Genomic DNA, 24,550 nt, shown 5'->3' with positions numbered 1-24,550 from the left:
CACTTTAAGGCCAAATAGGTTCTTGTCCAAGATCAGGCCCCATGTTATTAAAATTATTATATAGTTGGGAACCCTGATGTGCACAGGTGCAACACTCAAACTATAGGAACTCTTCTATATTTACAAATAAATAATTTATTAATACATTTAGCAAAGTCACGCACATTCTCACTCAGTAAAGTAGATAGAGATAATACAAAAGTACATCTGAACATCCATACTCACACCATCCCTTGCAGAACAACCTAAAATGTTAGTCATTATCTTCCTCCTCGTTGTCAACTTCCTCATCTTCACCAGTGGCCATCATTCTGGCCCCTCGCAAGGGCTACATCTCTCCCTCTCGTACTGCTCTGGGATGCCACTTTTATAACATGTTACACTGATGTTACCATGCCTAATGCATATTCAGTAGGGCTTTCTCCCCTCTTCCTCATTTGTATTTCTCCTCTTACCAATGTTAAAGTGTCCTTCTTCCATAGGTTAGTGTATTTATGATTTCACCCCATTATCTTATACATCAATTCACTGCCATGATACTCTAGCGGTTGGATGTTTCATCCAAAACCTTCCAGAAGCTGGTGTTAGTTCATGTTTTTATGGTTGGCTGATGTCATTATGGACAGAATTCCCCCTTACATTCTACTTCCAGTTCCCCAAAACACATGGCTTACCTAAATTTATCTATGCCAAAGTTCATAGGCCTCAAGCCTCATCCTAACTGCTGAAGCCATTGTCTTACAGGATACAAGTCTATAAGTTCCTTTCATTACTGCTATGTGTAATAAAGCAGAATATGCAAAGCAGTGAATATAATAGAGGTAGGCTGGCCTACTTCTGGGGTTTGCAGAGGGAAGTAGTGGCGTTCTTTTAAAAGAAGTCTTGATTTTAGTGGCCCCAGTGCTCAGAAGCAGACCTAGTTCAGCATTTTTCCTAAATCTGTTTCTTACAAAACTACCCTCCTTGTCCTCAGTCCCTGAAGGAAATAATCGATTATAGATCCTAAGGCCAAAAGAGACTGTTGTGATCATATAGTCTGATGTCCTGTGTAGCATAGGCCATAGAACTTCCTCAAAATAATTCCTAGGGCAGTGGTTCTCAACCTTTCCAGACTACTGTACCAATTTCAGAAGCCTGATTTGTCTTGCATACCCCTAAGTTTCACCTCACTTAAAAACACTTCCTTACAAAATCAGACATAAAAATACAAGTGTTACAGAACACTATTGCTGAAAAATTGCTGACTTTCTTATTTTGCCTGCATGAAATTTTAGTTTGTACTGATTTCATTAGTGCTTTTTATGTAGACTGTTGTAAAACCAGGCAAATATCTAGATAAGTTGATATACTTGCTGGAAGACCTCTGTGTACCGCCAGGGGTACGCGTACCACTGGTTGAGAACCACTATCCTAGAGCATATCCTTTAGAAAAACATCCAATCTTGATTTAAAAAACATCAGTGATGGAGAATCCACCACTAACCTTGACTAATTACCAGTGACTAATTACTCTCATTGTTAAAAATTTACACCTTATTTCCAGTCTGAATTTGTCTAGAGTCAGCGTCTAGCCATTGCATTATGGTATATTTTATTCTGCTAGACTCAAAAGTCCATTGTTTAATACTTGTTCCCCATGATGGTATAGTAACTCCTCACTTAACGTCGTTCTGGTTAACATTGTTACATCGCTACGTCACTGATCTGTTAGAGAACACGCTTGTTTAAAGTTGCACAATGCTCCCTTATAAAGTTGTTTGGCAGCCACCTGCTTTGTCCACTGCTTGCAGGAAGAGCAGTCTGTTGGAGCTAGCGGGTGGGGGCTTGGAACCAGGGTGGGCCAGCAGCCCCCCTATCAGCTCCCCTAAGTTCCCTGTGTAGCAGCTGCCCAGCAGCCTATGAAGTGCCGGGCAGTTCAGGTGTGCCTCTCTTGCAACACCACTGCACTGTGCTGCTCCTGCTCTCTGCCTTGGAGCTGCTCCCCGGAGCCTCCTGCTTGCTGTGGAGGGGAAGAGGGGTACTGATGTCAGGGTCTCCCCCATCTCCACAGAGCCCGTTCGGTGACATGACAGGTCTCAGGATGGAGGGAGCAGCTCATGAGGTTGAAACATCCCATTCACTACTGCCCCTATCTCAAAGGCAGTTTAGAAAACTGTATTCCTCAGGATGGTGCCAGCTATATGCACACCTCTCTTAACAGTTGAGGTAGCCAGGGCAAGTGGGCAAACACGGCCAATTGCTTAGCACTGCTCCACAGCCCTGAGTTTTCTTGTTAGGATTCATTCAGGTGAAGGGTTTACTAGTCTGTGACTGCAGTGCTTTACATCATGGATACCAGGTCTGGCAAAAGGGCAGCTTGAGTATTGGAAGATGGCTTCCACTCTGGCTGAATCTCTTCACTAGGATTCCTGTAGATCTCTTTCAGTTTCAAGTCTTTCCAGTGTAGTAATTTCTTTCCTTTCCTGTTCTTTACAAGCTACTGTATCTCTCTCAAAGTGAGCGTTGTGAAAGCACAAAAAGGCTTATAGATGGGCTTGCCCTCCTTTTCTGCCTAATTTAGTCAGCCAGAGACCACTGTCTAGTGCTCCTCTGAGCTGATTGTGTCTGTGTACTTGCTATGCCGCTTTTAAGGACAGTGACAACATACTGACTGGATTCATGTAGCTGAGCAAACAAATGACTATTCCATGTGCTTCAAAAACATAAAATAGATCCCTACAACTTCCCGCAAATTTTTCCTTAATGTGCCCTTTTCAAAAATCCTTTCATTTAAGAGATGGAAACAGTTTGCTGACAGTTGTTTTATGTCAGATTTTTTGGTTGAAATTTAAGAATATGCTATACAGTTCTAAATACTTAATTGTTTATTAATTTACATGCAAGTAGAAGTCAACTTTAGCATTTCTGCCATTACACAAAGGACTCTTTAATTCAAAACACGTTTCTACAACAATCAAAAGAACCTACCAAATGTCCACAAGCTGAATTATTTTTATTTTTATTCCATAGGAAGATATACATTTATAGAAAATTAAAGTTGCCTGGATAAGCAATCAAAATTGGAAACTCCGAAGTCATGATTTCACAGTGGTACCAATTAGCTGTTTGATAATTGTAATAGTTTCATCTCAGACAGAAGAACTCCAAAAATTTTTCCTTTTTTAACTTGCTTGCCACTTCTACCACAAGCTGTTGAGGATTGGGCCATGGCTTTCTTTTAAGCATAAATAACTGTTTACATTTAATTTTGGGAGACCAGGTCATAATGTAATGATTGCCCTGGCAGGAGCACAGAGGGCTATACCCATCACTTGCATGGAATTGTTTTGTAGGAGTGTGAAGCAAGCCTGTTACTGGACACATCCAAATTTGGAAATGTATTCAGTTCTGCTGTGGACCAGTTTGTGCATTCTTTTGCCTGGAAAATAACTGACAATGCAGGATGAGCAACATGGAAAACTTGAAGGGGATAGGAAAAAAACTGACTTGAAAGTGGAATTTCAGTTTTGGAGGCCACATCGTAAAAAGGGGGCTGTGGTTGTCCATAAGGTTATAGAGGAGAACAAGAAAGAAGTAAAGATTCCAAGCTGGGTAGTAGCCTTTCATAAATAGGAGGAATACCTAAGGGATAAGAGAAGGAAAATTCCCTAAAATGCCAGAAGAGAAACCCAGAAGCTCATGGAGGAATTAAGACTAGATGAGAGGTGATATCATCACTTCTGGTTGTCAAGGACAGGTTATTATTATTGTTCTGATGTATTTTTCTTTGTTGTACATGTGTGTACCGTTTTTCACTGCGTATAAAATTCACAACTATTTTTCCAGTACTTGGTGTTTCTTATATATCTTTAGCCTGTATTCTTAGGATGTATTCAAACCCATTTTTCCCTCAACTTGTTTGAAGGCTGTTTGTTATTTTAAGGAAGAGTAGAGATGTAGAAAGGAAACTTCTGCCATGACTATCCTCCAAATGCACTAATCTAATCTTAGAGGCTATCGAAGAGGTAACCCTTTGGGCTTGTCTACACCATGCAGCTTTTAGCGACAAGTCAGTGTGTATAAACACTTAGTTGGCACTTTTGCTGACTAAATACTTCCAGCCACACAAGCGATGTTAGCTTTGTGCTCCTGCCAACAAAGCTGTGTTCAGACTGCCACGTGTGCCGGCTAAACTTTTGTCCTTCGCGGGGGAGGGGCTTTTTAAAGTACTCATGAAAGACACAAGTTTTGTCGACAACTTCACAGTGTAGATAGACCCTTAGTCCTGAGCAAAATAATGCTATTTAATTGTCTTGATTGAAGAGATTAAGAAACCAGCAAAGACAGTGTAAAGGTAGAGGGAAAGGAGCACTAATTTTCATTAAGAAAAATATTCTTTCTACAAAACTAATGGAAATGGGTTACATTAATTTACAAAACGTATGCCTACTACAGAATACAAAAATAATGCATTTGGATTTAGTAATACAGAATTTTTTTATCTGACCTATAGTTTTTCTATTTTAGTACCTTATTTTCATCTTTCCTTTATATATAGGTAGCTGTAGAAACTAAATCTGCTATAAATTATTTTTCAGATGAGCAGGAGGATGAAGATGCCATTGTCAACAGAATTTCGTATGTACATTTCTTAGTTCCTTGATACAATTAAATTTGCAATAATGTAAAGTGTAAATAGGCAAAATTATCTGCATAATGTTTACTGCACATGTGGAGAAAAACATTACAGTTTTTTTAAACAGTATTTTAGAGCATTTCCCTGCTTCTAGGAGCACCTATGCAGTTTTTCACCTGTAGTTTAGAACATAGGTCATAATGAACGCGTGCAGATTGACAGACTGAGGCAGGTTATGAACACAGCTCTTTAATCCTATTCGCATAAACTCTTTATTCACTTTCCTTATTAGTTTTAGGCCATGTCTACACTAAAGAGTTAAGTCAACGTAAGTTATGTTGACTATCACAAGTCACTAATAACATCAGTTGAGCACGTCCACACAACGCTCTTTGTCAGCTGAGCGCATCCATAGTCATTGCTCTTGCATTGACAGAGAGAGTGTTGCATTGTGGATAGCTATCCCACTGTGCATGTTGCCACCCTCTGCCCCTCCACTGCTGGGAGTTCTGGAAACAGGTCGTGGTGCATCATGGGGACATGATGTCGTTCTTTCCATCCCATCATTTCGTGGGCTTCCTGCTTCGTTTAGTACCATTTTTCAACAGCCCTTGTAAACTGTGCACCTGCCATCTCTGCCTGACAGCATGGATCCTGAGCTGCTGATCATTCTGGTGATGAGTATTATGAACACTATATGACTGATCCTGCAGTATTTCATGAACTGTGAAACAGAATGAATCGGGACATGCCTGCCTTGCTTTCTGCTATGGAAACAAATAATTGAAGATTACTGCTGGCATTCACGGAACCGCTTGCCACAGGACTCAGAAAACAAGCACTAGGTGGTGGAATTGCGTAGTGATGTCTGTAGGGGATGGTGAGCAGTGTCTTCAGAATTTTTGGATGTGCAAAGTCACCTTCCTTGAACAGTGTGCAGAGCTTGCTCCAGCTCTGCGGCGCAAGGACACCAGAATGAGAGCTGCCCTCAGTGTGGAAAAGTGAGTGGCAATCACTGTGTGGAAGCTGGCAACTCCAGATTGCTACTGGTCAGTCATGAATCACTCTGGAGTTCGAAAGCCCACCGTGGGAGGGGTGTGGTGATACAAGTGTGCAAGGTCACTAATCACCTCCTGCTGCAAAGGACTGTATTTCTTGGTAATGTGCAGGAAATAATTGATGTCTTTGAGACAATGGGATTCCTTAAGTGCAGTAAGGTGATAAATGGAATGCATATCCCAATTTTGGCCCCGATCATCTTGTGACAGTGTACATCAACTGAAAGGGCCACTTTTCTATGGTCTTGCATGGGCTGATGGAGCACCAGAGCTGTTTCACTGACATAAATGCGGGGTGGTCTTGGAAGGTGCATGATCTTCTGGAGCACTGGACTATATAGAAACCTGATTGCTGGGACTTTCTTTCCAGAACAGAAGATGCCAATGGGGAAAGTGGAAATATGCTCGTAGTGATCCTTGGAGACCCCACCTACCCCTTGCTCCCATGACTCATGGAGGCTTACACCAGGAACCTGGACAGCAGCAAGGAACGCTTCGGGCTCAGCTAGTGCCAAATGACCATTGAATGTGCCTTTGGCTGATTAAATGGTCGCTAGAGCTGTCTTTGTCCAGATAGACCTCGATGAGGAAAGTATTCTGGTGGTCATTGCAGTCTGCTGTACTCTAGCTAATATTTGCAAATTAAAGGGGGATAAGTTTCCCCAGTGGTAGACCGCTGAGGCTGATGTATCTGGCTGCTCAAAATCAGCAGCCCGCCTAAGGGCAATTAGAGGGGCACAGGAGGAGGCTGTTTGAATCAGGGAGGCTTTGAAGGCGCATTTTGATGATGGTTTCCGGTAATGTGTCTTTATGTGATGCATTTGGCCAGGCAGTGCTTACTTGCCACCTTGAATTACTCCTGTAGTGCTTGCTTCCTGAGCATTAATTTCAAGGAGCAAATATTCCTACCTATAGCCATTCTATTTGATTGTTAGCACTGAGTGATGTATGTATGCATGTCATAAATAAAGACTCATTTTACTTCAAAGACTCAAGTTTAATAACAGGATAAAACACAAACTTTTGGTCACACAGGGGACATGCAAAGAGGAACAGTTTCGCAGTGAGGGCTCTCCCAGCTGAGTGCAACTACAGCTTTTGTTGGGAAACCAGTCCCTAGGCGTGGAGTGCATGGGGTGTGCATGGGGTACTGTGAGGAACCAGGAACTTGCGTGGAATGCAATGGGAGCATTTGGAGAGGGTATGGACTGGAGTTCTGTAGTGGCTGGACGGGGAGTTAGGCATGGATGTGCTCAGTTTGCAGGCTAATGAGGAACTTCAACATTTCTGTCTGGCCCTCCAGGAGCTTTATCATCCGCTTCTGCCCCTGTGCCCTTTCCTGGCTGTCCAGCCTGAGTCTTTCGTTGATTGTCTCCCTCCATGCTCTTGTTTCGCTGTATGCTGCATCTGTTGACTGCAGCACTTCATGAAACATATCCTCCTTACTCCACCTGGGTCGGCACCTAATCTGGCAGAGGTGCTCCACCGGTGTGGAGGAGTGGTTCCTGAAGGGCACGTCTGCAGAAGCCAAAGAAACAATGAACAGAAAGAGTACTGCGAATGAATCACAAAAATTACACACACCTCTTTCTCACTATCCTTTGTCTAGCACACAGGCCAGCACAAGTCCCGAATACTTTGAGTTTTGGGGGAGAGTTGGGTGGACAAGGGGGATTGGGCAAGAAAGGACAAAGGGTGGTTTGCAGAGGGGGTTACTGTAAGTGGCTTAGGGAGCCTATTCTGAGTATTGGTACACTTTTCCACAGGCTAGGGTATTGAACCAGATATCTCATTCTTAAGGGTAACCCAGGATGCAAGAGTGCATCTCCTGCATGCATGTGGCTTCAGTCTGGCTCTGTATGTTGCTTGCCTGTGTGCTGCCCTGGTTTCTGCAGAAATAATTGCCCGGTGGCTCAGCAAAGATTCCTACAGCCACAGGAGAAACAAGGTAGCTCTTCCAAGGAACCTTCAGCAGAGGATTGCAGAATACCTAACAGGAAAGTTTCCTAGAGATCATTATGAAGGATTCCGGGGACATCTCTGTATACGTTAACAAACTTTTCAGCTGTGGCCCCAGTGCATAGATGGACAGGCTCTGTTGCTAATTTCTGGCCCTCATCCCTCCTGTACCATATAATAAAATACATCAGAGCTCAGTCCCTTACTGTGCAGTATCAAAGCAAAATGAGCACTCCACTCCTGCATCCTGTGCGCCAGAGCTGGAGTGCTGGGACTGGCTAGACCCCTTCTGAGTGGAAAAGAGATCTTGATTCGCCGCACTCCTGGATGACCCTGCCATGTGCTCCACATCATCCTCCAGCTTCACTTCCTTGTCCACTACTTCCTCGTCTGGGTTGAGTACACTGGACACTGCCATCAGTCCCCCTGGACTGTCCATGGGGTTCTTGGTGGTGGAGGTGGGCTCGCCACCGAGAATGGCGTGCAACTCCTTATAGAAGCAGCATGTCTTTGACACCGCACCTGAATGATGGTTGGCCTCCCTTGCCTTCTGGTATGCCTTGGTTTTAGCACGACACTTCTGTGTGTCCCTCTCATGCCTCTTTTATGCATGGCTCTAGTAATCAGCCTGTAGGTATTGAAATTCCTACAGCTGGTGCAAAGCTGCAACTGCATATAGTCAGCAGATTCCACAGCTCTGGTGTGCTCTACAAGGGAGAGCATCTGCTGCAGAAAGCCGGCATGATCAGCTAGGAAGATGCTGTGTAAACTGTGCATGCCATGCACACAGGAAGAGGAATTTCAAAACTTCCTGGGCCCCGGGAGGGGCACCGACCAGTGCACCTTCTGGGCAGCAGAGTTCAAACTGCGGTTGTGATGGGCATTGTGGGACACCTGGAGGCCAATTAAGGTGATGTAATCAAGTGAGGTGTCTACACTGACACTCTGTTGCTCCAACTACATTGCAAAAAACTCTATACTACTCAATGAGGTGATTTTATTATGTTGGCATCAGCAGGAGGAGCATTTCAGTGTGTACGCCTCCACTGGTTTGTCAATGAAAGCTGGCTTTTGTCGACAAAACTGAATAGTCTAGACTAGGCCTTAATTAACTCTGACTCTCACCTAAATTAAGACCAAATGTCCTCATTATTTTCCCTCTCTTTATTCACTGTTCCCCCCCTCATTTATTCCTTCTCCTTCCTCCTCTGTCCAGATCCCTCTCTTCCTTCTCCCTCTTCCCTTATTCACTTTATCCCTCTCTTCCCATTCCTAATATTGCCAACCCCACTCATTCAAAAATCATGTGATTAGCTTAAATACCATGAAATTTTTAAAAAATACCAAATTGAGGATTCTCTTTGTTTGCCTTCTGATGTTCAAGTCTTTTAGAGTTTTGTGTTTTCAAGCTCTTCTCTACAGTTGTGAGGGCTGGAAATGATGACGTATAAATGAAAGCTGAGATTTCCATGTAACAAGACTCCAGGATCTGCAGCTTTAGGAAAAAAAAATCTACTACTGTGGTACTTGCAGTAAAATCACAAGAATTAGCAGCACTCCATTCTCTCTTGCCCTCTCCTATGCTCATTCACACACTATTTCCCCCCCACTTATATATGAATAGCACAAGGACTGAACCCACTAACCTAGGTGAAAATGCATAGGTAAGCATGCCCCTAAATGACCATGCCTTTTCAATTTAAAAGTGTAGCTTTACTGAATTTTGTTGTTACTACACCTTCTTTCCCATGTCTGACTTTACTCCACTTTTCCTTCTTTCATTGTTCTGAATGTGGTGTTTCTTCTTTTTCTTCTCTTGCCACTCTCCCTCCTCCTTCTATAGATTTTCCTTTTTTCCTCTGTATTGTCTCCTGTTCTATCTTCTTTCTCTCCCCATTTCTCCCCAAAGACTTCTTAACCTCCTTTTCTTATACTACTTTTTAGTTTCTTGTCTTATTCTCTTCTTCAGGGCCACTGCATGCCCACTTTCACACACACCTTCAAGCATATGTACTGATCCACTCACAGGCACTGGGGAAGTCACTGGGGCTCCATGCAGACATTGCGGTGATCAGTTGGGTAGAGCTCCTTGCATTACTTGGGACTGAGTTGTAGTTATTTTGTTGTGGACAGTGCAGAGGATTAACTTTAGAATATTCTAAATAATTGAAACAAGAGACCACATTTGTCATAGCAAAGTAATTTAAAGTTTAGATGTAGACAGGTTATTCTCACCTTCAGTTTTTGATATTAAATGGATGCTCAAGTGTTTGTAGATATAGCATTTGACTCATGGTTTCTCTTTCTGATCTGACAAGCATTATGGGAGTTTTTGTGACAATTAATCATTGTTAGGCTTTAATGGTGTTCTGTGATTATTATTTTTTTTTTAACCAGAAGGGATTTTGCTCAGGTCAAGACCAGAGCTATCTGCTGTAAGGTCAAAAACACCTGACAGAGTTACTCCTTCTGTCTATGGTCTGATGCCAGGTATCAGAGCGTTTTTTCAAATACTTCTAGTTGGTAGGCAGTCTACTTTCTTTGGTAGGCGTTACAGGAAAGATCAGATCACTCATACAAATGACTTAAGAATGAGGATGAGAAAGCTTTATACACTTAATTTAAGCATAACATTATTTATGCATTTATCCTGTTTTCATGTAACACTTATTCGTATTCCTTCTTGAGGCAACATCTTCTCTATTGCTGCCAAAAATATGTTATAAATATATATATTAAATGGTAAAAATTACCTAAATTATTCCCTTCCAAATATCTTTTAACCATTGCTTCCACTTAAGGACAACTAAATGTGGCTCTTTCAGTTGTTTGTTCTGGTGTTTGGGGAAATCCCATGAGGCCTCCATTGCAAGTCAAATCATGATAATAATCATACCAAACTTCAACTAAAAATAAATTAATTTTACTGTCCATTTAAACTTTCATATGATCTGCTTTATAGTTAAACATTTCATTGAATAATTAGCATCAAAGGGATTGTCTTGTTCAATATTTTAAAAACATAATATGTAACGCTTGTGACAGTTACATTAAGCACACAAATGCACTCACAGAAAGACACCTACGTAGTCACTGTGGGATTTGATAGTATTGAAGAATTTAAATGTTCATCTCCTTAAAAGAAGTACTTTTCAAAAAAGATCTTAAGTAGCGCAGGTCTTGTTTACAAAGTCCCTTGACTTTGCACTGTACCCTTTTCTGGTTTATTGGCTTACTATAATCAATTTCTTCAATTATCTCTGAAGATTGCCACTGTATGGAGTCATATGTCTTAGCTTCCCGGTTCTGTGCTCTCTTTGCCTAGGGCTTCCCCCCTCCCTTACCCAAAATAAAAAGTCAAATCATGTTTGGGAAAGCTTCCTGAGGTGTGACTTTCTGCTGTTTGGCATTGATTTATTTCCATTGTTAGGCTTCAGGATCTAAGTTCTTAGCTGAGTTCAGGATCTATTCCTGCAATTTAGCATTTCTTGCTATTGAATTTTTCTTTAAATTGATTGACTGGTGTCAGTGTCACTTTAGTTCCCTATCTGTTAAACAGAAAACATTTGTAAAAAGATAAAATCTTTTGCAGGCAACAGTTTTTTACTTTCACCCTATTTCTTTACAAACTTGAAATAGCTTTTTTTGCAATTTGTTGTGGTCTTGAAGATATTATGAAACAGTTTTTTCAAATTGCTCAGCACTCTCCCTTATGCTGGCAGTAGGATGCTATTTGCTATGCAGTGACACTTCTGCAGCAGTACAGGCATGCTGCGAGAGAGGGACATGTTGCTTATTTCACAGTGAAAATATGAAGATACTGCTGCATTTTTTAGAAACCACACTTCCCCTATCAGTAGTGATGACACGAGCTTTGAATCCAAAAAATCACTTAAGTATTACTGAAAAACATATCTGAGAAACAATATGAAATATTAAATAAGTATAACTAAGAATTTCAAACTCTGACTAGTTTTGAGAGATTGTGGGTAATTTAGTGAAAGGACTTTCTGAGAGAGAATAGACTTAATTGCAAACTTTAGGCTTAGGCTATTTTATTTTGCCTTGTTGACTGTGGTCTATTCCAGCCCCCTTTCTTGCTTTTCAGGGGGTTACACAATGGGTTTATGAGGAACTCCTTCTGTAAATTACAGATTAACTAGATAGACCAGGTGGGTGAAATATATGTCTTCGTGTTTCTCACTAACCGAATTTGGCTTAGTAAAAGATAATACCTCCCCCACCTTGTCTCTATAATATCCTGGGACCGACATCACTACAATTCTGCATGCAGCATAGATTAACTAGATTGCATCTGTGAGAAAATGTACACCTTTTAGCCAGGCTGTCTGTTTTGTACCTGCAGTACCTCAGGTTCAGGTTTGGAATCTTCAAGTGATACTTGTTTTTTGTAAAATTAATAAGGTAAGAAGTAACTGTGTACACGACAATATTTTTTATGCTAGCTAAATTTTAATGTTAATTTTTCATTAAATATGAAGCCATAAGAATTGCTGATGGTATGTATACATGTAATATAAGCTGCCTCCTCTTCTAATGATCTTAAACTCTCTTGTTCATCAGCTGTGAATGCTTATTATCTTTAATTAAACTTTAACTTCACAAACACACAGGTTGATACTGCTTCACATATAGTAATCATCAGGATTTTGGTTAAAGAAAACTAATGCTATAGGATTCTGGATGGCTATTTAGGACCACTTTGTTGTGGTCCAACAAATTTTGACCCTAAATTATGTAATCATCTTTTAAGCACTTACTAGATACTGGCCTGATCCTACAACCCTTCATCATAAAAGTAGTTAAATTGACTGTAGTGGAAGTACTTGTAAACAATGACTGTGGGAATGAGTAAGGGTTTGTAGAAATGAACTGTCTTTGTGAGAGAGTGGGGGGTAGAAGAAAATAATTCTACAGTCAAACAATATCATTATTGACACTTTCCCTGTAAGCATCTTATTCCAATAGATATCTTAATTTTCAGTTATGCAGTTTAGAAAATTATTATAGAGTTCCATTTTAGTATCAGACTTACACTTTAATAAACTTTTTGGTTGGTGTTGTGTTCCTGAAAAGGTATAATTCTGTTAAAAGCCAAAGAATGGTATTTATTATAAATTGTTCTTGGAGTATTTCAGCTCAGTATACTTTTCCCTTCAAAATTTTAAATGTGTATTTTATTTTTAGTTGAGGTTTCCCTTCATTCTGTTATCTAACCAAGAAAAATAATCTTTAGTCTGTCAAATGATAATGGGTCCATGCTTTGTATGGAAAGAAATGCAGTAAATCTACAATTGCATGGTTAAATAGTCATGTTCAAATGTGATCCTGTTGACATTTTTAGTGATTAACAGTTGTATTAATTCACTTTGAACCAGTGAGTGGAATCTTTAAATCTCTCCTTCCCCTAATCTCACCACTTTCCTGAGTAGTCTTAAGGAAAGGTATATTGTCCAAAAGTATTATATGTCGAAATACTTAATAGAGCTTGGATCATGAATGTATTCCAAACCTAGATAAGAAAAAATCCTAATATTTTTTTCAAGAATGAATTTTTTAATTATAATAATATATATTATATATATATTAACTTCTGTAAACCACCTGATCTCTGAAAAATAAAGATGCAGGCATGTTCTTTTGTAAATATGACCTTTCAAAATTAGTGCATTTTTGTAGTGTAAATTGATACATTTTTCTGATGAGCATCATGAATTAGGTTAACTACTTTGTTGTTTGAAACATGTTATTTTATGGGCAGTAACAATGATACATTTCTTTGACTTCCAGGCTGTTTTTGAGTACCTTCACTCTTGCAGTTTCAGCTGGTGCCGTCCTGCTTCTACCTTTTTCAATAATCAGCAATGAGATCCTGCTTTCTTTTCCACAAAACTACTATATTCAGTGGTTAAATGGCTCTCTAATTCATGGTTAGTACTTGAATAATGTAATTAAAAGCACATTTTAACAGATAACACCACTTCCAGTGCATTTCTGGTTTTGAGTGATCCTTTTGCTTTTATATACTTACTGGCATAATGGCTTAAAGTTGTAAATGTTCTTGGTTTGTATGCCATTGATAAATTAAGCATTTGTAATCTAATGAACAGCAGCAAGTTTACAAGTCATCACCATTCTGGCATTTTGAGGGTTGTCTCGACTAAGGAAGGCAACCCAAAAGCTACTGTTCTTGAATACAGAAACATGTATAGCATAAGAACTGCTTTTACAGGAAGTGAAGTAACTTGGAAATGTGTAATAAGACTTCTCTTTCACCTGTAATTGTAATGTTCAGTGAGCTAAAAAGGAATATGGACGTAAAAATCTGTGTTTTCATTTATGGTTCATACAAGAAACTTGCCAGCTACAATGAATGGATTGAGAAGCAGTGACTTTTAGCTGCTTTTATTTTTAAAAGTAAATCATGTATATAAAATTATATATTTTGATCTTGCCACATTTATTATGGTATTTTGTTAAAGTGAAATTGGTCAAGGTAGAGTCTGGTCTCCCTGTGTGTTGACAATGTCTAGCACTTTGGGCACTGCCAGAATTCAAATAATGCTCTACAGATATATAGTTGATAGCTAACATATTGCAGTTTGAAGATGCATCTTGGTAAGGAATTGGTGATTGTCATTGGATTTAGATGTTTTAATGGAGGAAAAAACATACCTTGTGATGTCAGGGGCCAACTTGCTAATAGAAAAGATAGCTATTTGCTGAGTTATCAAAAAGCAGAGGTACCCACTTCTACTTTAGACAGTGTGCTGGATGATGATGAGGCTTAAGATTGATATGCGGTTCTGATGAGTCCCAATATTTTAAAAGGTAAACTTTCTAGTTGGTTAAGCCTAGAGTGTAGTAGACTATGCTTTCAGGGATCATTTCTCTAGTGGGTGACTGGAGAAGAGTGGCTGTGAAAAGCTGATCTCTTAAATGAATTTGAGACAAGCTGTTCCTTCCTGCTATTGGGAATTTCCATATGTTTCACTAACCTGAGTCACTTATGCCCCTTTATTTCTGCTCTATGTTGAAAGCCATTGTCTCTGAACATGTGCCCTAAGCTCTTCATCTAATTAGAGCAGTTGCATTTTCCCTGCAGTATCCCTATCCTCTGCATGTGACAGGCAGTGATATAGTAGGGTCAGGTAATGGGGCCTGATTAGGCTTGGAATTTAGAAATCCCAGAACTAAACCCCATGCATCCAGTTCAGAGGGGTTCTTGCTTTATGTTCATCTTAGCTGCACCAAACCACCCAATCTGAGATAATACAGCTGGCTCATAGATATGATGCTTTTGGTTGCCAGGCACTGCCTAGGCTCTGTGATCTCCAGTGAGACTTGTGCAGAAGCTTAAGATATGCTGGCCTGAAATTTTACTTGGCTGTGTTTGCCTACATGTTGGTTCCATTTCCTTCTGATCATCATCTTGTGCCTTGCTTTAAAACCCCTTCTTAATTCTTGAGTCCTTCACCCACTTATTACTGTGCCTTTTCACCTCTACATCAGGAATGATTTCCCTCTTCCCCTGTGCCAAGCATCTCACCCTTTCCTTCTTCAAATCCCTCCTCTAAGGTCTGTACTCTGACTTAGACTTTGTTCACCTATCTCTCTGGCACCATCTAATCTTGCTTTTGTATGTTAATTGTAAGTTAACTTTAAAAAAACAACCTCCCCCCCCCGCCCCAACAACAGACAAACACAAAAACAGAACCTCTAAGAAATTTGCAGCAAACTAAATATTCTGGCTCTTGGAATATATTAAGGCAGCATTCCCTTTTCCTTTGTTTCCTTCCTTTCTTCTCTCCCCACTTTCCCAAAACTAGTTGAAATTCTTCCTTATGATACCTAGATTTGGTTAATTTTATGTCTCTACTGACATACAATACTTTACCAGTGTAAGATAGTCATTCCTTGCCCCTCTATTCTTAGGAAAAAAAGGGATTTTAATTCCAGGGGAAGCAGGACTATACCATGTAGAGCAGCTCTTTCCTTCTCTACCTCCTTTGTGTAACCAGTCAGCCACATAGGTTTTAAACGTTTTACTAAATGAGAACAATAATCCTGTCAGAGAGCGAATACTCCCTCCTCTGGCCGAAGGTGAAATGTTGTGAAAAATTTGAGCAAAAGTCATTCTGCTGCTTTTGTATAGGAGAGTGGGGGGAAAATACTTCCTCATATAATTTAAAATTATCATTTAAAAATTCTTTTAGAAGAGCTGTAGCACCAAAGTGGCTGAGGTTGAAAAATTGAAATTTGACAAAAAAAAAAGCTCTACTTTAGGAGAAGTGCCTTTGAATTTTCCAGTTAATATTTTGTTTTGATTTGAGTAAGGCCATGTCTACACTACTGTCTGGAGAGTGTCTTCCATGAATACAGCACAGTGCAGACACCACAGTAAGTAGATCTAGCTACGTCTACTTCAGTTACGCTATTCACATAACTGAAGTAGCGTAACTTCGATCGATTTACTGCAGGAGTGTAGATCAGCCCTAAGCAATGAGTTTTGAAAATCTCATTTTGTGCTTACAGTATGAGTGGACTATGTGTGTATAGTTTAACAATGATTCATGTGAAAGTAGTAAATGCACTCGTGTAGAACCTAAGTTAGCTTGCAAAATTTAGTGAAAGTGCCTAGTGAGAACCTGATCCAAATGCCTCTGGAGTCAGTTGAAAGACTTTGTGCATTTCAGTGTAATTTGGATCAAGCCATGGGAATGTATATCTTATTTATTACATGGCTGGCGAAGTAAATGCTTCGCAGTTTATAATGCTTGCTGGAGATGGGCTCCTTCATGTGGACTTTATTAGGTGTATGAGATGTAGTGTTCCTATGGTGCCTAGTCACATTATGAAATTTCTTTTCTGTTTTCTTTCAAAAGTAATTAGAAAGTGTTATTTTAAAAAAAATAACGAAGAGAACATTAAGATTGCACTCTTATGTGCTGAAGTCAGGAAATGCTTGCCTTAACTTCCATAATTCTGTCCCCTTGTGTATGCAGTGTAAGAATCTTTAGATACAGGGTCACTCACTGTTTCTCAGATAAGTATAATGTATCATTTTCCTGCAGCCTGTCATACAATTCTTGATATCTGATACTTTTTCATTGTTGTAAATTTATACTATTTTAAGTATTGTAATGAAACAAAGATATAGTAGACTAACAAATTCTCTTGACTAAATTGTTGAAATACATATTTAATAGCCAAGTACTGTTCAGTTTTTGAAACAATAGCACTGAGTTCCTCGGGTGTTATATAGTGGATGAGGCAGTGAACTGCAAAACAAATTGAGCTGCAGACTGTACTTTCCAGTAATTTTTCAACTATTACTCTTCAAATTGTTCTGTAGTGTGTTACGTTGTTTGATTTATTATCCACTTCATAGGAAAGTCAGTAGTGGACTTCAGCTGGTGCACACAATAATATACAGTACTACAAGTTGTTTCTGTGCATTTGATAAATAGTGTTTTGTCTTATAATTGAAGACTTCATTGTAATCTGTTCACACAGGAACAGAGTTAAGGCTGCATTTTTTAACTTTTACCTGTATAAATCAGAACCTTAATGTTGTCATTGATGCACTGTAGTTTCTTGTGTTGAACTGATATGTTAAGTATACACTTCTGTGATTTTTATTAAAAATGGGTAAATTTTTTCAACCTATTGTGAGCACCTTCCTGTTTTGTTGGGTTCTTGCCGTGGTATGTGATTGTAACTATTTAATATTAGTGGTGACTTTTAAAAAGTCTCCTCTTAATACAGGGGTAGGCAATGTACGGCACACATGCCAAAGGCGGCATGCGAGCTGATTTTCAGTGGCACTCACACTGCCTCGGTCCTGACCGCCGGTCTGGGGGGCTCTGCATTTTAATTTAATTTTAAATGAAGTTTCTTAAAAATTTTAAAACCTTATTTACTTTACATACAATAGTTTAGTTATATATTATAGATTTATAGAAAGAGATCTTCTAAAAACGTTAAAATGTAATACTGACACGCGAAACTTTAAATTAGAGTAAATAGACTCGGCACACCACTTCGGAAAGGTTGCCGACCCCTGTCTTAATATATATAACTAGGCAGAGAGTGCATAATATTCAGGATGAGTAATTTTGTGTAATGAAAGTTGAACTGTCAACAGTTCTTGAAAATGTACTTAAAAATGGTAAAATTTTCATTTCTATTTTAAATGTGTCCAGCAGATGGAGGTAGAACTTAATGAAACTTGCACATAAACAAAGTGCTGGGATATTTAAGCTGTTTGCCAAATGTGCAAGATTGAGTTGTTTGTTTCAGAATTGTTAAAACTTGTTTTATTGCAAATTTCCTCTTAAATCAATACAAACAAATACAAAAAAGCATCTGAGTGGGCTGATTAGGAAAGCATTGTACTTTTGAGATTTCATTGAGTCTGTACAATATTCAACTAAAGTTAACTCTGCCAGTAGATGAAGGCCTGCAAAGTATCGTGTATACAACTTTATCACCCAGTCAGTACAGTGGGACCATAACTATTTACTTTTCAGTTATTGTACTGTTGTATTCTCAAGTTAGTCCAACAGACTGGGAGGGTGAGTGGGAAAACAAAACTGAAGTGATAATGAAAAGGGGGGGAGAGGGACTTGTTGATGGCCTCTTGCCTATACCAATGTAATGTTACTTTCTTCAGGTTTTTTCCACAGTAAATCCTATGTATAATATATGTATTGAATGGGGAGAGATGTGTATATATATAAATATTAATGCTAGAAATATCCCAGAAGGGAAGGATGTAGTTCCCATCAACCCTGTTAGTGTACAAATATTTGAATTTCAGCTTCTTAAAAATCATCATTTTGCTTAACCTCAAGTAACCATTCTATAATCTACTTAAACAAAATGACACAAAAGAACATGCTTCTGAAATTTACCTGGAGTTCAGTGTATGTTTTTATGTTGCAAATGCTTGTTCCGTAAGTCAGCTGTTTACTTTTCTTGTGCATAGTAAGTAAACATCTATCATAACTCTTGAAACTGACAGCTGACTGACAAAACCAACCAAATTCAACCTTTCTATCTGATTTCTAGGTAACTAAAATAAGGCCACGTAAAGTGCAGAAAGTGAAAGGAAACCTAATAAAAGTAACCTCACAAACTAGTATAGTACTTCCACATTGTATAAATATGGGTAACAGGAGAAATAATATTTCATGCTCACTGGTTCACTTACGGGGAAAGGGACTATGCAAACCTGCTTCCTCTCACCCAGTACTTGCAGTTAAGAGTGGCTGAGAGGCTCTTGCTGCTGTTTCCCAAGAGTGAATGCTCCATGACTAGTGGCAGGATTTTCTCTGAGGGGCCCTTGCCTTTGGAATGTGCTTTTCTTCATTCCCGATGAGTCTAACGACGTTTGGGAATGTGGCGCACACACATTCTTTAGCATTTGACTGGCTGCCTCCATTATATTGTTTCATGTGTGTTTGAGGTTTTGTGTAATTTTGTTTTCTGTAGCTGCAAGTTAGGGCTACATTTAATTTTTTGTGCAAGTCCATGGACTTTACCAGCAGTCAACTTGTACAATAGGGTTTAAATCAGTCCATTCTAGCAAAAGAAAGGGAGTAAAGTGTGTGGGAGGGAGGAGGGAAGTGGTTTGAAAATTATTTAAATAAAAATTGTAGGGGTGGAAAAGATGATCACTTACCTTGATCAGAACTAAATGGAAATCTCACCTCTTTCGTAGATTGATAGATTCTAAGGTCAGAAGGGACCATTGTGATCATATAGTCTGATCTCCTGTATAACACAGGCCATAGAACTGTTTTGGAGATCTTTTAGAAAAACATCCAATCTTGATGTTAAAAATGGTCAACAATGGTAAATCTACCACAACCCTTGGTAAATCGTTCCAATGGTTAATTACCCTCACTGTCAAACATTTGCACCTTTTGTTTCCAGTCTGAATTTGTCTAGCTTCAATTTCCAGCCTTTGGATCATGTTACACCTTTCTCTGATAGAGTGAAAAGCCTAATAATTATTTGTTCCCCATCTGGATACTTTTAGACTGTAATCCAGTCACCCCTTAACAATCAGTTAGTTCAGATAAATCAGTTGAGCACTTTGAGACTATCACTATAAGGCTTGTTTTCTTTAATCATTCTCGTGGTTCTTCTCTGAACCCTCTCCAGTTTATGACAGTCCTTCTTGAATTGTTGGCACCAGAACTGGACACAGTATTCCAGCAATGGTCACACCAGTTCCAAATACAGCAGTAAAATAACCCCTCTACTCCTACTTGAGATTCCCCTTTTCATGCATCCCAGGATCTCATTAGCTCTATTGGCCACAAGCCAGGAACTAGTCTGATGACTTTCAGGCAGATCTATAAGCCTCATTGGAACAGCAGCTCTCTGCTTAATGTCATTCCAGGGCTTGGAATTCTCTCCTGCCTGGTAGTGACAACAGACATCCTAGGCCTTAGCCTGCTCCATCCCTGCTTCTAGTCCTGTTCTTAGTACTGCTCTAGCTTTGTTCTCACTCTGGCCTCAAGTTGATTTGCATTAATTACATTATTGTGCTTTAATTCTTCATTAATAGAGCCCCATGTCAGCCGCTCCATTATCTTGCCTGAGATCAATGTCAGGCTGACAGGCCTTTAATTCCCTTGGTCATCCCATTTATCCTTTTGAAAAACTGGCACAACATTAGCTTTCTTCCAGTTTTCTGTAACTTCTAAAGTGTTAACAGTCCATCAAGCTCCACAGCTAGCTCTTTTAAAACTTGTGGTTTCAAGTTATCTGTACCTGCAGATATAAAAATGTCTAACTTTAGTAGGTGCAATTTAACATCCTCAGTCGATACTCGGGGAATGGAAAGCGTATATGATGAGACGAATATCATCTGTCTTTTCCCCCAAACACAGAATGGAAACATTTATTGAACACTTCTGCCCTCTCTGCATTATTACTGATCATTCTGCCACTTCCCTCTAGTAATTAACCATTACTGTAGTCAGGATTCTTTTTGTTCCTAATATATTTAAAAAACTCCTCCTTATTGTCCTTAACTCTGCTGGCTATGGATTTCTCGTTGTGTACCTTTGCTTCCCTTATCAGTTTTTCACAATTCCTAACTTCTGATTTATATTCATTACTATCAGCTTACTTTCTTCCATTTGTTATATATTATTATCCCTCCTCCTTTCTTTTTACAGCAACTTTCACTTCCCCTCTAATCCACATTTTTAATCTTCTTTCATAGAATCATAGAATATTAGGGTTGTAAGAGACCTCAGGAGGTCATCTAGTCCAACCCCATGCTCAAAGCAGGACCAACCCCAACTAAATTATCCAAGCCAGGGCTTTGTCAAGCCGGGCCTTAAAAACCTCTAAGAATGGAGATTCCACCAGCTCCCTAGGTAACCCATTCCAGTGCTTTCCCACCCGTCTAATATCCAACCTAAACCTCTCCCACTGCAACTTGATACCATTGCTCCTTGTTCTGTCATCTGCCACCACTGAGAACAGCCGAGCTCCATCCTCTTTGGAAACTCCGTTCAGGTAGTTGAAGGCTGCTATTAAATCCCCCTCACTATTCTCTTTTGCAGATTTTCCCAGTTATGGGATTGACTTTGATGTAGGGCTGGTTTACACTTAACTGTATTGCTCAAAGTTGTGAAAAATTTCATGCTCTGTGCGATGCAATTAAGTTGACTTAAGCCCTGGTGTCGTCGTCACCAGGGGGCTCTAGGAATTTTGCCACCCCAAGCAGGGCAGGCAGGCTGCCTTCCGCAGCGTGCCTGTGGACAGTCCACTGGTCCCGCGTCGGCCTGCGGGAGGTCCTCTGAAACCGTGGGACCAGCAGACCCTCCGCAGGCAAGCCGCATAGGGCAGCCTGCTTGCCACCCTCGTGGCGCTGGCAGAGTGCCCCCAGCAGCTTGCCGCCCCAAGCACGCTCTTGGTGTGCTGGAGCCTGGAGCTGCCCCTGGTCATCACAAGGTCAATGGAAGAATTCTTCTGTTGATATAGCTTCCGCCCTTAGAGAAGTGAATTTACTACAACAACAGAAGAATCTCTTCTGTCGCTGTAGTGTCTACACTGTAGATGCACTGTTGCAGGTAGCTGTGCTGCTGTAGCATTTCTAGTGCAGTTATATCATTATTGTTCCCTCAGTAGGTTCTAAAAGGACTACTTTTCCTGTATGTTGGAAAGGAAGAAATACAAATTACTAGAATTTCTGTTTTAAATACTTCGCACCAATCACTTCATCTGAGCACCTCCTAAATGCCTATACTCTCCTTCGAGGAGTGTCCCTATGGGTGATCCACTGTAGATGTGCTTGTGTCTGCGCTGCTGATCAGAGAACTTCAGTAACAGCGTCCATTAGGCCTGCTGATGCGCTGTCTCTCCTCGTTCTGTGCCATGAGGCTAGCCCACATGTATGGGCTAATAACTCTCAGTTCCATCTCAACCGCCCCTGTTCATTAGCAGTCTGTTAAGACTATCTTTTTATTTTGCATGCCTATAGTTAGAGCTGGTCTCCCAGGGGAGATCAACACTACTGCAGTCGATGCAGCAGGGATTGATTTAGCGGTACTCCAGCTCTCCGAGAAGAGTAAGGGAAGTTGACCGGAGAGTATTTTCCATCAGCTCAATGCCATGAAGACATTGGGGTAAGTTGACCTAAGCTATGTCTATGAATAACGTAGCTGGAGTAGTGTAACTTAGGTAGACTTACCCCATAATGAAGAGAAGCCATTAGTGTCCTAGTTAAAGTTCTAATTGTAATCTTCTTTTCCTTTCTTATTTTATCCTTGAAAATAAAAAAGACTTTAATTTCTTTCCTGCTTTTTCTCCCCCGCCAGGGACCCTTTCCCCCAATAGGATATGCCCAGTTTGCTGGGCTTAAAGTGCTTCACTTGTAAAGAGGTGATCTCGGTTGTGAACAAGCGCTCTCTGTGCATTTGCTGCCTTGGGGAAGGCCATGTATGACAGAAGTGTGGTCTTTGGCGATAACTCTGGCCAAGATCCTGCAAAGACAGAGTGCTCCACCAGAAGATCATCTTCAATAAGGCAGCTCTTTGACCCCAGTTGCCTGGTAGACTTACGTTTTCCCCGTGGCCTTCTACATCTAAGGGCTGTGGGTCAAGGAAGCAGGCAGCAGATCCATCTCATAAGTCATTAAGAAGAAAGGGAAGTCCCCATAGTGAGCCCTGAGACAGTTGTAAGTGATCACCATCTCGGTATCATCGGCACCGCGACCATCTCAGTACAGCACCCCTGGCTCACAGAAGCCGACAGCAAACGGCATCGCTCACAGGCCCATTGACCCGATGGGCATGGGCATCAAGTCATCGGCACCGGACAGGAGTAAGCGCTTGTCTAAAAAGACGCTCCTGGTGCACATGTCCATATCGTAGCTGCCAGCGATGGCTTGCCCATTACAGGAACAACCGGTGCAGGTAACATGCCAGAAGCTATTGTGACCAATGTAAGGCCATTATTCAGGAGGGCCAATCAGTGCTAAAGACATCATTGCAATCTGCCACTGATTCAGCAAACATAGTGGCTAGGTCGATCTCCATGGTTGTGGTGATGTGATGAGCATCATGGCTCCATTTGTCAGGCTTCCTGAAAGAGATACAGTCTACTGTTGAGGATGTTCCTTTTGAGGGCACAAAGTTGTTTACTAGCAAGACTGATGCTTCTCTTCGCACCCAGAAGGACTCCTGTGCTACCCTCCAGTCACTGGGTATCTGTATACTTGGACAAAAGAGACGATTTAATCCCCAATCCTAGTATAGACTACATACGTCTCTATACAACCTCAATACTACTATGAGCCACAAAGAAAGAAAGGGAAATTTCCCAAACATAAACCACCTTGTCCACAATCTTTGTCCCAGCCTTTTACATTTAAGCACCACTTCTGACAGGCAGGTTGAGGTGCCGTTAGACCACTCCCCATGACCAACACAGCCAACCATCGTTCCACACCCATTTTGCCATGAGTGGCGGCATTCTGCAGTGCCTGGAAATGCATAATATCAGACCAGTGAGTCCTCAAGATTGTTCAAACTGGGTACTCCACCCATTTTACTTTCCTACCCACTTTACAACCCCCTTCCCTGTTCCTCTTTAGGGCCCTTTGTCGTGATTTTACTGTGACAGGATGTAGATCATCACCTGCAATTAGGAGCCATAGAACCGGTACATAAACATCTACGAGGTAAGGGATTCTACTCTCATAATTTTCTAATACCCAAAAAGAAGGGAGGTTGGAGAGCTATATTTGAGCTCCAAGCTCTCAACAAGTTTGTGAAGGCTCAAAAATTCAACATGGTCACCTTATCAACTATCATTCCAGCTTTGGAACAGGAAGACTTGTTTTTGGCCCTTGACCTTTAGGTCGCCCATTTTCTTATCTCAGTCCTACTGGCTCACGGATGATTTGTCAGTTTCACTCTGGGACATGACCACTACCAATACAAAGTGCTCCCCTTTGGGCTATCATCAGTTCCGAGCAGGGCTGGCCTTACCATGAGGTGAACTGAGGTGGCTGCCTCAGGTACCAGACTGTGTGGGGGCGCCACTGGGACCCAGAGTGTAGAAAATTGTGTCTGCTGCTGGTGCATATGTATTCTCTCTTCTCTAGATGCACAGAGATGGTGGAATACTGTGCTGGAGGAAGGAGGGCACAAGAGGCAGGCAGGAGAAAAGGTGAGAGGGAATAACAGAAAGCAAGAGCTGCTGGGAGAGAGAGGAGGAGGAGCCTCTTATGTACCTCTCTAGCACCCGCAGGACCCTGAACTGATTAACACCAGCTTCTCAGGGAGCTTCTTGTTTCCTGCTGCTTCCGTGAACCCACTTGAGGAGAAAAGGCAGTCAACTGAAGTAGTAGGAGCCAGTTAGGCCC

At 40.7% G+C, this 24,550-nt stretch overlaps 1 protein-coding gene across 4 annotated transcripts in view; it reads left to right on the top strand.

Annotated features, from left to right (window-relative positions):
- The window catches only part of LMBR1 (limb development membrane protein 1), a 132,179-nt gene that overhangs the window by 26,790 nt on the left and 80,839 nt on the right, over nt 1–24,550 (top strand). For 3 of the 4 annotated variants that reach the window (XM_050942262.1, XM_050942264.1, XM_050942263.1), the window contains exons 3-4: nt 4,578–4,617; nt 13,444–13,583. In XM_050942262.1, coding sequence (XP_050798219.1) covers nt 4,578–4,617; nt 13,444–13,583 — 180 coding nt within the window. Of the gene's footprint in view, nt 1–4,577; nt 4,618–13,443; nt 13,584–24,550 lie in introns of those variants that run through there. The other variant, XM_050942267.1, reaches the window with a different exon arrangement.

Source organism: Gopherus flavomarginatus, chromosome 2, assembly GCF_025201925.1.
Source record: "Gopherus flavomarginatus isolate rGopFla2 chromosome 2, rGopFla2.mat.asm, whole genome shotgun sequence".
Lineage (NCBI taxonomy): Eukaryota > Metazoa > Chordata > Testudines > Testudinidae > Gopherus > Gopherus flavomarginatus.
Note: the sequence above shows the minus strand (reverse complement) of the source record. Positions and strands in the feature narration are given on the sequence as shown.